The sequence below is a fragment of the Protopterus annectens genome, chromosome 1.part2 (assembly GCF_019279795.1).
Source record: "Protopterus annectens isolate FY-2018-M chromosome 1.part2, PAN1.0, whole genome shotgun sequence".
Taxonomy (NCBI): Eukaryota; Metazoa; Chordata; order Ceratodontiformes; family Protopteridae; genus Protopterus; species Protopterus annectens.
The window spans coordinates 1,066,165,560-1,066,178,856 of record NC_056727.1 but is presented as its reverse complement, the minus strand read 5'-3'; the positions used below and the strand labels follow the sequence as shown (position 1 = coordinate 1,066,178,856).

Sequence of the window (13,297 nt, the reverse complement as noted above, 5' to 3'; positions counted from 1 at the left end):
AATAAAGTTATCATGCCCTTTAATAATTGTGGTATCCAAGAAGCTAATTTCTTGGGAATCAAATTAATAAGTAAACTTTAAATAATCTGTGGTTTGATTCAAGTACTGAACAAACTCAACAATCAATTCGGGCCCTCCAACCCACACAATAAATATCGTCCAAGAAGCGACCATAATATTTAATATTTGAAAAAAAATTTTCATTCTGGAAAATATACTTGTATTCCCAACCCAAAAGCACCAAATTAGCATACAAGGGTGCGCATACAGCACCCATTGCAACATCTTTTAGTTGCTGAAAATATTCACCTTCAAAAAATAAATAGTTGTTCTCCAAAATAAGATTCATAAGCTCACACACCAATAGTACTTCATCCGAGCTCAATAAAGAATGGCAAGACAGGACCTCCTCAAAAAAACACAAACCTTCTGCTTTAGGGATACAGGAAAATAGGTCCTGAACATCTATAGTCAGGAGAATACAGTTCACTGACCATAACTCTTTCTTAAGCTGTCCCAAATTTGTACCAGCTAAAATACCTGATATAGGTCAAGTGATGGTGGATTTACAGTTATATTTTAGAAAGTTAAATTTAAATAATATGTTTTCAGATAAAACTCACGGTGAGGTACCGAGTGGTACTGTGAAGAGAAGTAGTACATTTAACCCCCACTACACCCGTTAGTTACAACATATGAAAAATTAGTTAAGGAGGATTTATATAAAATATGGGGGGAAAAAAGAAGGGTGTTTGCCAATATGAATCCCAAGGAGAAACAACTACTGAGTAGTTTGAGAGAGGACAAAAATATCAGAATTATGACACCTGACAAAGGGGGTGGGGTGGTATTGTACAATTCTGAAGACTATACTAATGATATGCAAAATATTTTATTTCAGGCTGATAGCTATTCTTCATGTTCAAGGAATGAAATACATATTTCATACAGTAGATTGCATAGCTATTTATATGAATATCTCATGGATCAGAGAATAACCAGAGATGAGTATGATTTTTTGTTGAATAAGTTTCCGAAAATTCCAGTAATATTTGGCATACCAAAAATACATAAAAATTTGAATAAACCACCTTTTAGACCTATTGTGGCAGCAGCTGGTTCCAAAACCCACAATCTGGCAGTATTTGTGGATAAGAAATTGAAACATATCTTGAATAAATTTCCACACCTTTTAAAAGATTCCTGGGACTTTTTGGGACAGCTTAAGAAAGAGTTATGGTCAGTGGACTGTATTCTCCTGACTATAGATGTTCAGGACCTATTTTCCTGTATCCCTAAAGCAGAAGGTTTGTGTTTTTTTGAGGAGGTCCTGTTTTGTCATTCTTTATTGAGCTCGGATGAAGTACTATTGGTGTGTGAGCTTATGAATCTTATTTTGGAGAACAACTATTTATTTTTTGAAGGTGAATATTTTCAGCAACTAAAAGGTGTTGCAATGGGTGCTGCATGCGCACCCTTGTATGCTAATTTGGTGCTTCTGGGTTGGGAATACAAGTATATTTTCCAGAATGAACATTTTTTTCAAATATTAAATATTATGGTCGCTTCTTGGACGATATTTTTATTGTGTGGGTTGGAGGGCCCGAATTGATTGTTGAGTTTGTTCAGTACTTGAATCAAACCACAGATTATTTAAAGTTTACTTATCAATTTGATTCCCAAGAAATTAGCTTCTTGGATACCACAATTATTAAAGGGCATGATAACTTTATTTCCAAAATTTATCGCAAAAAGACTTTCTGTAACAGTTACTTGCACTACACCAGCCATCATCCTATACACCAGAAAAAGAGTATTATTAAGGGTCAAGCTATAAGAGTTGTTAGAATGACCACTAGGAAAGATTATGTTATAGTAGAGTTTAAACATTTAAGGGAGATGTTTTTAGAGAGAGGGTATCCTGGACATTTTATTGACCCTATTCTTGAAGAGGTCTTAAACAAATGGGGTAAGGTGTATACCCCCCTACTTGGTGTGGGTAGGGTAGGATCCCAACCTATAAGTCAAGATACAAGTCAAGATACGAATGTTCATGATAAACCTGATTTTCAGCATGCTTGTGTGGTGCAATATAGTCCCTTGTATTCTCACATAAAGGGAACTTTAACAAAAAACTGGAACATTTTTAGAACTAATGCCGAAATATATCGTATATTGGGCCAACAACCAATTTTTTCCACCAAGGTTGGACCCAATATTAAGAAAATATTGGAGAAGGATCATACTTTGAACAATACCAGGGTCAAGAGAGGGGGCAGTAAACCTTGTGATAAATGTTCCTGTTGTCGATATATTTTACAAGAAAATACTAGTACTCGATAATCAAAGTAAGAGTCATATTTTTTTAAAGAGTGGCAATTGTGATTCAAGCAAACTGGTATATATAGCTAAGTGCTGCTCCTGTTCTTCCTTTTATGTAGGTAAGACGGAGAGAAGACTGAAAAACAGGCTATATGAACATCTATACGATATCAAAAATGAAAGAGACATCAGTGCACTGTATAAGCATAGTGTTACTTGTTGTAATTTCCAGTGTTACAAGTTTGCTATATTAGAATTTGTCACCATCGTAGCTAGAGGGGGGAGTGGCAACATGTGTTGTATAAAAAGGAATTGCTATGGCAACTGCGATTGGCTGCTGACTACCCCCCAGGGCTTAATGAGCATATCTCTATTATGCCTATTCTAAAAGAAAAGGCAGGTTCAGTGTAGTAACATATTAGTGTATTGTAGTATACATTTTTATTATAAGTTTTCCCATTGAAATGAGATGTTATGTGTGTGTATTTTATGATGAGACTGATATTTTCTTTCTTTTTAAACAACCATGCATTTAACATATTTATGAGGAGGGAATATATATTCATGAGGAGGGAATTTTCATTGAACATGATTGGTTATTTTGAATTTCTGATTAATTAGAATTCATGTATTTAAACTTGGATTTTACCAGTCACTGTGTTCTGAGGAAGTCAAACTACTTGATGAAAGCGCTTAACCATTGTGGATGTTAACAATTGTGGATTTTAACTACATTTTACTTCGTTTGTGGATGTGGTTTTTACAATAAATTATCCGTGGACCCGCAACATTGTGCTCTATTTTCTGATCTGGTTGTTTTTTGAGCACTTCACACTATCTTTTGGATCATGTCTGACAGCTGCAGGTCTTCTCTTACACTATTATTCCATCTCTTTGCTGGATGCCCTTGTTTGCTCTTGCCTTCTTCCTGTCTGTCCCAAATCTTCTTCACCAGATTGTCTTCTGCCTTCCTGTACATGTCCCTGAATCACAGTAATCTCTTCTCTTTGATCTTCTCTGCAACTGGAGCTACTTGTTCTGCTGCTCTGATGTCCTCATTTCTTCATCTGCTCCACAGTGTACATCCTACCAGCCATCTTAATCACTTCATCTAAACCACCTCTAGCTTCATTAGCTGCTCTGCCTTCATTGCCTAGGTATCAGCACCATACAGTAGCACTGATCACAGAACTGTACACCTGACATTCTTTTGTCATACACTATGCCCAACACTTTATGCCAGTTGGCCACATCCCCAGTGATTCTAGCTTTGACCTCCTTATTCAGACTTCCCTTCTCCACAACCACTCCACCCAGATACTTGATGCTATTAAGCTATTCCAGTATTTCTCTTCTGTCTCACTTCTCAGCTTCTTCTGATTCCCCCACTTGCTGCCAATATAATTGCCTTATCTGTACTCCGTTTCATCCCGTGTGTCTTCAGATTTGCATTCCCTTTCTTTGTCACTTTTTAAAGGTTTTGCTTAGAGTCTGCCTGTAATTCCACAATGTCTGGAACTTTGTTGCCTTGTCATCCCTGGTCTATTTGCTAAGGTAATCCATCGCCAATACGAAGGGCAGTGGGCTCTGAGCTGGAACCTGATGCACTCTCACTCTTACTGGGAATCCCTCTGTGAGTTTGAACACAGTTTGTACTTGTGCCATTGAGACCTTGTACATAGCTTACACTAATTCTGTCAATAATATTTGCACTTTGAAGTATCAGAGGACTGCCCAAATCAGCTTTCTTGGGACCTTGACATAGGCTTTCTCAAAATCTGTGAATGCCCGACTGCACTATTTCCTCATCTTTAGCTTCTTCTCAACTATCTGTCTCACTTCAGACATTAAGTGAGTTGTACTGCATCTTGATCTGAACCCAAAGTGCTCATCTCCCATCTTATTTTCTTTTACACTGCGTATTCATTTATCAATCACCCTCTCCAGAACTTTCATACACTGTGACAGGAGATTGATACCTCTATACTGCCCACGGTTGTGAATGTCCCCTTTGTCCTTGCACATAGGCACTAGTATGATTATTCTTTTGTCATATGGGATACACCTTTCTCTGTCTTCTACTATGAGTACTCTCCACAATCATTTTTCCAGTAACTCACCCACCATCTTGATCATATCTGCCGTGACCACATCTGAGCCTTTTGCTTTCCCTAACTTTATTTCCCTTAGTGCTTCTTTCATTGTTGGCTGAGTCTGGGGCAATACAGCTTCTGAGGGGTTTTCTTCATTAAGAAGCTGCTGGAAGTATTCCTTTCATCTGGCTTTGATATCCTGTGGAGAGATAAGGTTGTTGTTGACATTCTTTATGAAGGGTGTCTGACTATCTTCTTCATCTTTCTGCCTTTGACTTACAACCTGATAGAGTTTCTTAGTGCCACCTATTGAGTAACTTTCCAGAAGCTGGTAAATTGCTTCTGATGCCTAGCTCTTTGATATTGCAACTACTCTCTTAGCCTGATGCCTAGCCAACCAGTATTCTTTCTTTCATACCCTGATCCATGTTTTCTGTCTCCCACTTTTTCTTGCACTTATTTGATTTGATGACTTCCTGGACTTCTGCATTCCACCACCAGCTTTCCTTGTGTATATTATTTCCATGCCTAAGTCGACCACATATATGTTTTGTAGTAAGTCAAAATAGCAGGACTGAGCGAAAACAAGTGTAACACTTAAAGTTCAAAGTACTTTATTATCAATAATTAATAAGATAAGCGCTTTCGCTGTGTAGCTTCATCAGATCTTACATTCATTCTAAGATTCCACATCTTATATATACACAGGTTTTAAACAATTAATCAATCAAGTAAGTTAATTGGTATGGTTATTTAAAGAAGCAGGCAGACATCAAAGGCCTAGCTTAATATATAAATCTAATAAGGATAGAATCATTTAAAAACAATCTCATATATGAGGTATACATAAAAAACGTATATATAAAAAGTTATATATAAAAAAGTTATATATAAAAATGTATAATTCTACTAAGATCAGATAAAGGACTAGGCCTCAGTGATAGGGCCTCTATCAAGCCAAAATTAAGACAGCGTAGAAACATTAGATAAACCCCCTAGAAATAGGTATTCCATCTCTCTGCAAACTAATTGTCTTCTATATCACTACTATGTCATTATGTCATAGATTTGGTTACCACATGTAGTGTGTTTATTTTATAAGACACTATATTAATTTATATTAATTTATACATACATATATATGAAATCTTATATGTTAGACATTAAGCATACTTTCTCATATTAATATCTATTTTAAATTATAAATATATATGTACTAACTGATATACATTTTTATATATAACTTTTTTATATATAACTTTTTTATATATAGCTTTTTTATATATAACTTTTTATATATACGTTTTTTATGTATACCTCATATATGAGATTGTTTTTAAATGATTTTATCCTTATTAGATTTATATATTAAGCTAGGCCTTTGATGTCTGCCTGCTTCTTTAAATAACCATACCAATTAACTTACTTGATTGATTAACTGTTTAAAACCTGTGTATATATAAGATGTGGAATCTTAGAATGAATGTAAGAGCTGATGAAGCTACACAGCGAAAGCGCTTATCTTATTAATTATTGATAATAAAGTACTTTGAACTTTAAGTGTTACACTTGTTTTCGCTCAGTCCTGCTATTTTGACTTACTACAATTTCAATTTATACTGCTTGTACGAGCGTTTACCAGCATAGCAGCAGCCTCTATTACTTGTTTTACACATATATGTTTTGTCGTCCTCAAACATGCAGCTTTGAGGCCCTGCCATTTTTCTTCATCTTCACTTATTTTCTCTTCTTCCTGAGGTACTGGAACCCTGAATACTTCCTTGAACTCTTGTGCTTTCTCTCCAGTAAACTTCCAAGTCTCCATCCTAGCTGATTGTGGCAATCAGTGGTTTATGCTATAGGCTGACTGTTTCACTGGGGATGACTTTGCAATTACTGATTATATCCACATGCTTATGCTATGGGCTGACTGTTTTACTCAGGGTGAATTTGAAATCATTGATTTTACCCAAAAGCCCTTTCCATCTGAGGAGAAAGTCTATCTGAGTCGTATGTTGGCCAGTCTTGTATGTGATCTTGTGCCTGTCTCTCTCTCTCTTGCTGAATTAACATCAAGCTGTTTACCAGACACAAGTCTAGAATTGCCTCTCCTTCTTTATTCCTGTTTACTCTCCCCATATGGAGCTTGTTCTGTCTCTCTTGGTATGTGCATCCAGGTCCCCCATTATCAACACCAATTCATGTTGTGCTGATTTGTATAGCAGGCCCTGCAACTGCTGCCTGAATGCACTCTTTTCCTTGCTTTCACAACCCTGCTGTGGGATATTGGCTTAGATTATGAGTAGTGCCCTATCTTTACACTGGAGTCTGATTGCAATGAATCTGTTAATAATTCTGATGACAACCTTCACTGCCTTCTGAAACCTCTGCCTCATCACAATTCACACACCATTTCTAATCTGTTCTCCTTCTCCTGACAGGTAGACTCTAGATCCATTGTGTATCTTTGTCACTTGTTAGGTTTGACCATAAAGTCATCTCCTTTGATATAAAATTGAAACCAGAGACACGTTCCACCCAAGATGACTTTAGAAATTTCTCTAAGACAAACTATCTTCTATGTGGAATATTGGAAATCTTCAAATCCACACCAAACCCAGTTAACTCCACTGAATATGTGGAAACTTACACAACCACACTATACCAGCATGTAAACTGCTGCATAGATGCAGCTGTACCCTGTAGGAACAAGCACAGTGCAAACCCCAAAATAAAACCCTTATATTGGAACCATAATATCAAAAATCTTTATAATAAAAGGAAGATAATTTTGACCAAAAGTAAAAAGAGTAATTCCCAGAATGACACAGCCCTCATCAATGTAATAAACAACTCAGAAGCTTAATAAAATCCACTAAAGCAAAGTTTTAGGCTAAATTAGCTACCCAAGCCAAAGACTATCACAATGCCTTTTTAGTTATATGTTTGTAATCTCATAAGCACAATGCATTACAGGGCAGAGCTGATTGTAGACAATGTTACCTACTGTGAGGCTGAAGACATAGCAAAGCTACTGACCGATAAATTCAGTTCTATCTTTACATCTGTCTACCCTCCATTTTCCCCTCAGGCTCTATCTGAAACTGACTTGGCTCCAGAGATCATACAAGACCAAGTCCTAAAAGCGCTATCAAAAGCAAAGTACTACACTGATGGGTCCTGAAAAAAATCATTAGAACCATCTGAAATAGCACAAAGCATGATTTGTCCTCCCTCAGCAACACTGACTATTTAATCTCAGCCTCAGTACAGATTTTGTACCAAGCGAATGGACAACAGCTACACTCATTCCCCTGTGTAAAGGAGGACCTTTCACAGACCCAGGCAATTACAAACCTATACGTCTGACTAACATCATATGCAAAGCTATGGAAAGACTTATTATGGAACCTTCAAACACTAGACCCATCTCAACTTGTGTTCATCAAGGGCAGGTCATGTTTACATAACCTTGTGGACTTTTTTGAAAAGGTCACCAAAGTAATAGATGAAGTTAAAACAGTATACACCGCATACCTCTATCTGGCTATAGCTCTTGCTACAATCCTACACTCAGGAATAGTATAAAAGCTAAATAAATTGGAAATAAACCCCTATATCACCCACTGGATAGCCATCTAGTTCACTGATAGGACACAGATAATCAAAGTAAGGAAAGTTTCCTCCACAAAGAGACCATACACCAGTGGAGTCCCTCTGGGTTCTGTGCTGGGACATCTGCTGTTGGCATCTACTTTTCTGAAGTAAAAATCAACACCAAGGGGCTCTGGCTGATTAAGTTTGCAGATGACTACAGGCTAGGAGCATTCATTGAATCCCTAAATAATTCAGCCATCATGCAGGAAGGTTTTCCCCAAATAAATAACGGGTGCCAAAATTATGGACTGAAACTAAATGACAAAAAAATGCATTATTGTATCCTTTAGGAAGTCATCTACTCTGGGCAACTGTCACATTGACAGTACACCCCTAGGAGCTGACCCAATTGCTTGAGACTTGAGATCTTATGTTGACAGTGACCTAACTTTCAACTGACATGTGTCCATTGTTGTAAGAAATTTCTTCTATAAAAAAGGGATTGTGTATAGATCTAGGCATGTCATTTTTCCCCCTTTACTCAGTCCTCATTAGGCCAATCATATAATGTTCCAGACACATGCAACAACTGGATTGCCCACAGAGATACCTTATTAAAGGATGCAAGGCCTAAACAATATGTCCTACATGGAACGACTCAACACCCTTTCACTGTACGTAGTATCCTACAGGCTAAGACGTGACCCATTTCTGGCATACAAAGCATCCTCCAACCCTTACTGATAGATTTACTCCACAGCAAGTCAAATGACATCAGAAATATTTGTTCTACCTCTTCTGCAGCAGAAACAGAGCAGGTTGGAGGGACAGTTATATCTTGCAGAGGATACCGCTGCTCTTGAACAGACTTCCCATCCACATAAAACAAAGCTCATCCCTGTCCATATTCAAACACATCTTGGATCTATAGATGGGAAGCAGAAAATTTACCCCAGGACTGCCCACAGTACTACTAATGGACAGAGGGAGCACCTAAATGCTTTATCCCACACACGGGTCCCTTCAAATTATCGGTAGCATAATCTCAGTTATTCTCACTAGGGGTAATATATAATTATTGATCATGGGATGGATAGGGCTAGTCTAACACTAAATGAGGTTAATTCAAGCAACAAAAAGGAAATTGGATAGGCTTAATATACTTACCTGTGGACCTACATACCTATAAGTGGCTTTGCTCTACTGCCATCTGTGCCTGAGAGTAGAATTTAGCTTATTAAAAGTACTTTCACATCAGATGATATGCTGTCTCACAAGACAGATTATCTGACTATTGTAAGGAACTACCTCTTGCATGTCACTCTGTCTAAGCATTCTATGACAGACAACACCTTACAAGTGTCCTGTTGTCCTTCCTCTCAGTTATAAATTTTAATTATAAATCAGTGACTCAGAGAAAAAAGATACAGCATGTTTGTGCGCAATAATTTAAAATAAAAAAGGTTTTATATTATTTTGAAGGTTTGTAATTGGTGATATTGACCTAAGTTTCTTCCTTCATATGTTGAAATTTAAATTGTCTAAAAATGGCAGAGTACATATGTGAATATTTGTTTTAAATGCAGTTCTGAATGACATTTAAGTATACAACTTGCTATTTTCTTATTGTAAACAGTTACTAAAATACTTCCCATATGAGATTTAAGATGAATCACTATGAAAATACATATTTTTTCTGTCTCCTAACAGACTACAAAAATTGGATTGGCTGTCAATGCTGCACGTAAGCATTGTATGGATGAAAAAGTGGTGTCAGCAGCTAAAATTCTTATACGGAACTGGAAGAGTCTTCTAGGTAAGACATGTTCATTATTATTATGTTATTTAATCTAATTTTTCTTTGCTTGTCAGAATCAATTGTTAGTTTAGCAATGTGGACTATCATACATTTAGATGGGTTACAGTTACAACTCATCAAGTGTTTAGTTGCTGTTGCTGTACAATGCATGCTCTATTTTTATCTGTTAGGTCACGTGTAAGTCCCCTGCCATTTTAATTAACAATGCTAATACGTGATTGAATAACGTTTGACCCTTTGTTAGATGATGAGTTATTCTTGAGACCGTAATCATTAATGATGTTAATAAAAAGAAAATACTTTAAGATAAGTAAGGCTTAAGTGAAAGTATATACAACATGCATGCAAGATAAAAGGATTTCAAGTTACTACAAAACAGAATTTCTGAAAAAAAAAACGTTTAAATAACTTTACAAAACATGTATTAAATACAATAATATCATTTAAGCTATATAAAGAGCCAGGAGCAAATGTTATTTTTTCATTCCATTTACATGTTTATTGAGAAGTATTGATTTAAGCTTTGTAATCTATTCTAGACTAAATTGGAGCATAGCTAAATCTCTGCTCTACAACATAGATTAAATCTTGATGCTTTATAAATGCAGACCTTTGATTGCAATTATCTTCTGAACAATGTCAGGGAGGATTGATTTTTTTAACAAAGAGTAATGATGATTTTCCATCTAGAATGGGATGCCATTACATTTTATGTATTGCAGTCGACTCACTAAACTGTTGTTAGTTACCTGACCATTTTCACAAAATTTATAAATCTGTGACAGACGATTTAATGACTGATTCGGCATAATCCATACATTGATCTTAGCAATGGTAATTACAATGCTTTCTGATGGCAAATCTTGTTTACTAGTGTAAACATATATTAAAACTCAAACATTTTGCAATTAAAAATGTCATTTTTTAGTAAAGCAGATGTCCTGCAGACAGCAGCTTAAGGTTTGTAAATTACATTTTAAATGCTTCCTTTTATCAGTTTCTGGGTAAAATAACCACCAGCCTCACATGGCTATTCCCTTAGCCAGTGGAGTTCTTTCACATTGAGCTTATTGCCATACCACTATCAGAAACACAAGCTTTGACCAGTGGGATGAATCATTCCCTTCTGTTGTAGCTTGCTTGATATTTATTAACGTAGAGACATATATACTGACTTCGTTCCAAAGATTACCTGAGGAAACAAGCCAGTAAATATGACATATTTTGCTTATTTTGTGGAAGGACATGTTGCATGTATGGCTGTATAAAATGTAACATAACTGAACGCCAGGGCATGATGGAGAGATCTATTTCAATATGGTAGAATATAGTTTGCTTGGGAATCTGTATAAACCTGCTAATCATCTGATTAGTATGCAGATGGTGCAGAACTGATTTAATATTTCTTTGTGTACTCCATAAATGTTTTTGAAAAAAAATGTACTGATATCATGCAAAATTCACTTTTAGCTTGTTTTTTTTGTAATTGCAGTATTTTTCTGTTTGTTTACTAATTGATTTGATTACCAGGTAGATGTTCTTACTTTACAGAAAAATTTTCAGCCATAGATCAAGACACGATGCTAAAGAGAAAAGATATGAGATAGTTTCATACTGTATATGCTACGGAATAAGTCATAAATTAAATAAACAGACATGGAGTTAATACATTTTCTTTAGTATTGCTATCACACTACACTAATATAATGTAATGTAACATTACATAATGTAATGTAACATTACATAATGTAATGTAAAATGTATGTCTGACATGTTGTGTAATAGTGAGAAGAGAGTGAGAGAATGGAAAGAAGAATGACATAGGATTGAGGGATATGAGGATTGTTTGGTAGAACATTAGCAGACATCCAGGGAAAATGGAACACAGACTAAGTCCAGAAAGAGTCACAGAATTTTCAGATAGCTTTCAGAGGTACAAAGACAAAACATTTTAGAGCTTTAGACTAAGATCAGAGAAAACTTTCTCACCAGATGTGAATCTTTGAATAAGTAATGATCCGTGAGCTCTGTGAAGAACACAGATAATGTAGCCATTGAAAAGGACAAGGTCTGTGAGCAAAGGGGGAAGAGAGGGGAAAATCCACATGTTGGAGCATGAATTAAAGGGGGCATAACAGGAAAAGATATCTGAGTTAAAGTGAAATGCATTTATCGTGTACCATTCTGGCATTGTGACATAAAATGTTAACTTTCATGGAGAATGTACTGTTTAATGGTAATAAATGGAGAGGGTGGAAGGATGATAGAGAGAGAAAAAGAGATTGAATTTGGCTTGAGGCAACAAAACAGCCATAACTAGTTAAACAGTAACCAGTGGAGTAACTTCAGTGTAAATGTTGAGTGTGTATATGGGAGGGGGGGGGGGGTAGAGGTGCAGGAATGCACTTAATTTGAACTCCAAATGAGACTCAGATATAATTTCCCAGCCATACCACTGCATACCTGTTATGCTGTCCTAGAGCACATATTCTAGAGATACTGAAAAAGCAGACCAGGGAGGATACTGGAAAGCTACAAAATAGAGGCCCACAGAAGTGCGACATGGGATTCCACAGAAGAAAAAAAAATTTATTGGGGAAAGACTTCATTTGTAAGAGGGCAGATTCTGGGTAAGGAAAGAACATGGTGGTGTACTCCTTGCCTGATGTTGTAACATATAGGATATGAAGCATGATCAGCTACACAGGGCATGACGTTTGATACATTTCTTTACATAGGTACAAATGATCTGGTTGAGAATGGAATAAGGACAGTACAGGGTGAATATAAGGTACTGGGGAGGAGCCTAATTCAAGCAGTGGACATTAACACTTTAACAATTTTCATAAATATTCATATTCAATCACTTACAATTTACAAATCAACTTAATAACTTTTAACACATTATCCTTTCTGTTCCCCCAAAATACAACCTAGTTAACCTACTAAACTATTTACAAAGTTTGTTTCACACAGATTTTCTCATGTCACATTATATAAACTTCTCTGCATACTATTAAGCAATGTAACATTGCTATATATGTGATGCTAAAATTCCAGTAATAAAGCTTTCCTAATATTTTAAATTAATAGATTTTTATATGTCACCATTATTGTACTGATTTTGTTTTGACATACCATAATAGTTAATTTTAAGAATTATTTGAAAGGAAGAGAGCAACTCATTTTCCTGTTCTTTATTTATGAGATTTATTTTAGTCTAGCAGTTGGCTTAGAGGATTAGGGAGCTGTTAAAGAGCTGGTTCCTATGATCAAGTGAAGCAAGGTTTGATTCCATAAGCCTCCACTACCCACTGTGTGACTTTGTGCAAGTCAGTTAACCAGACACTGCTTCTGGGCTGAGTTTGAAAAAGGTCCATTGGATGTCAGTGCTCTACCCTGGAAAACAAATGCAAGTAAAGGTCACAAATGCTTGCATAAAATACTGAAATTGTAATCAATGTTC

General features: G+C 36.1%; 1 protein-coding gene across 4 annotated transcripts in view; it reads left to right on the top strand.

The window, feature by feature from the left end:
• Nucleotides 1–13,297, top strand: part of LOC122792228 (transcription elongation factor A protein 3-like) — a 1,160,229-nt gene that overhangs the window by 202,112 nt on the left and 944,820 nt on the right. For all 4 annotated transcript variants that reach the window (XM_044059974.1, XM_044059973.1, XM_044059975.1 and 1 more), the window contains exon 3: nt 9,723–9,828. In XM_044059974.1, coding sequence (XP_043915909.1) covers nt 9,723–9,828 — 106 coding nt within the window. The remainder of the gene's footprint in view (nt 1–9,722; nt 9,829–13,297) is intronic.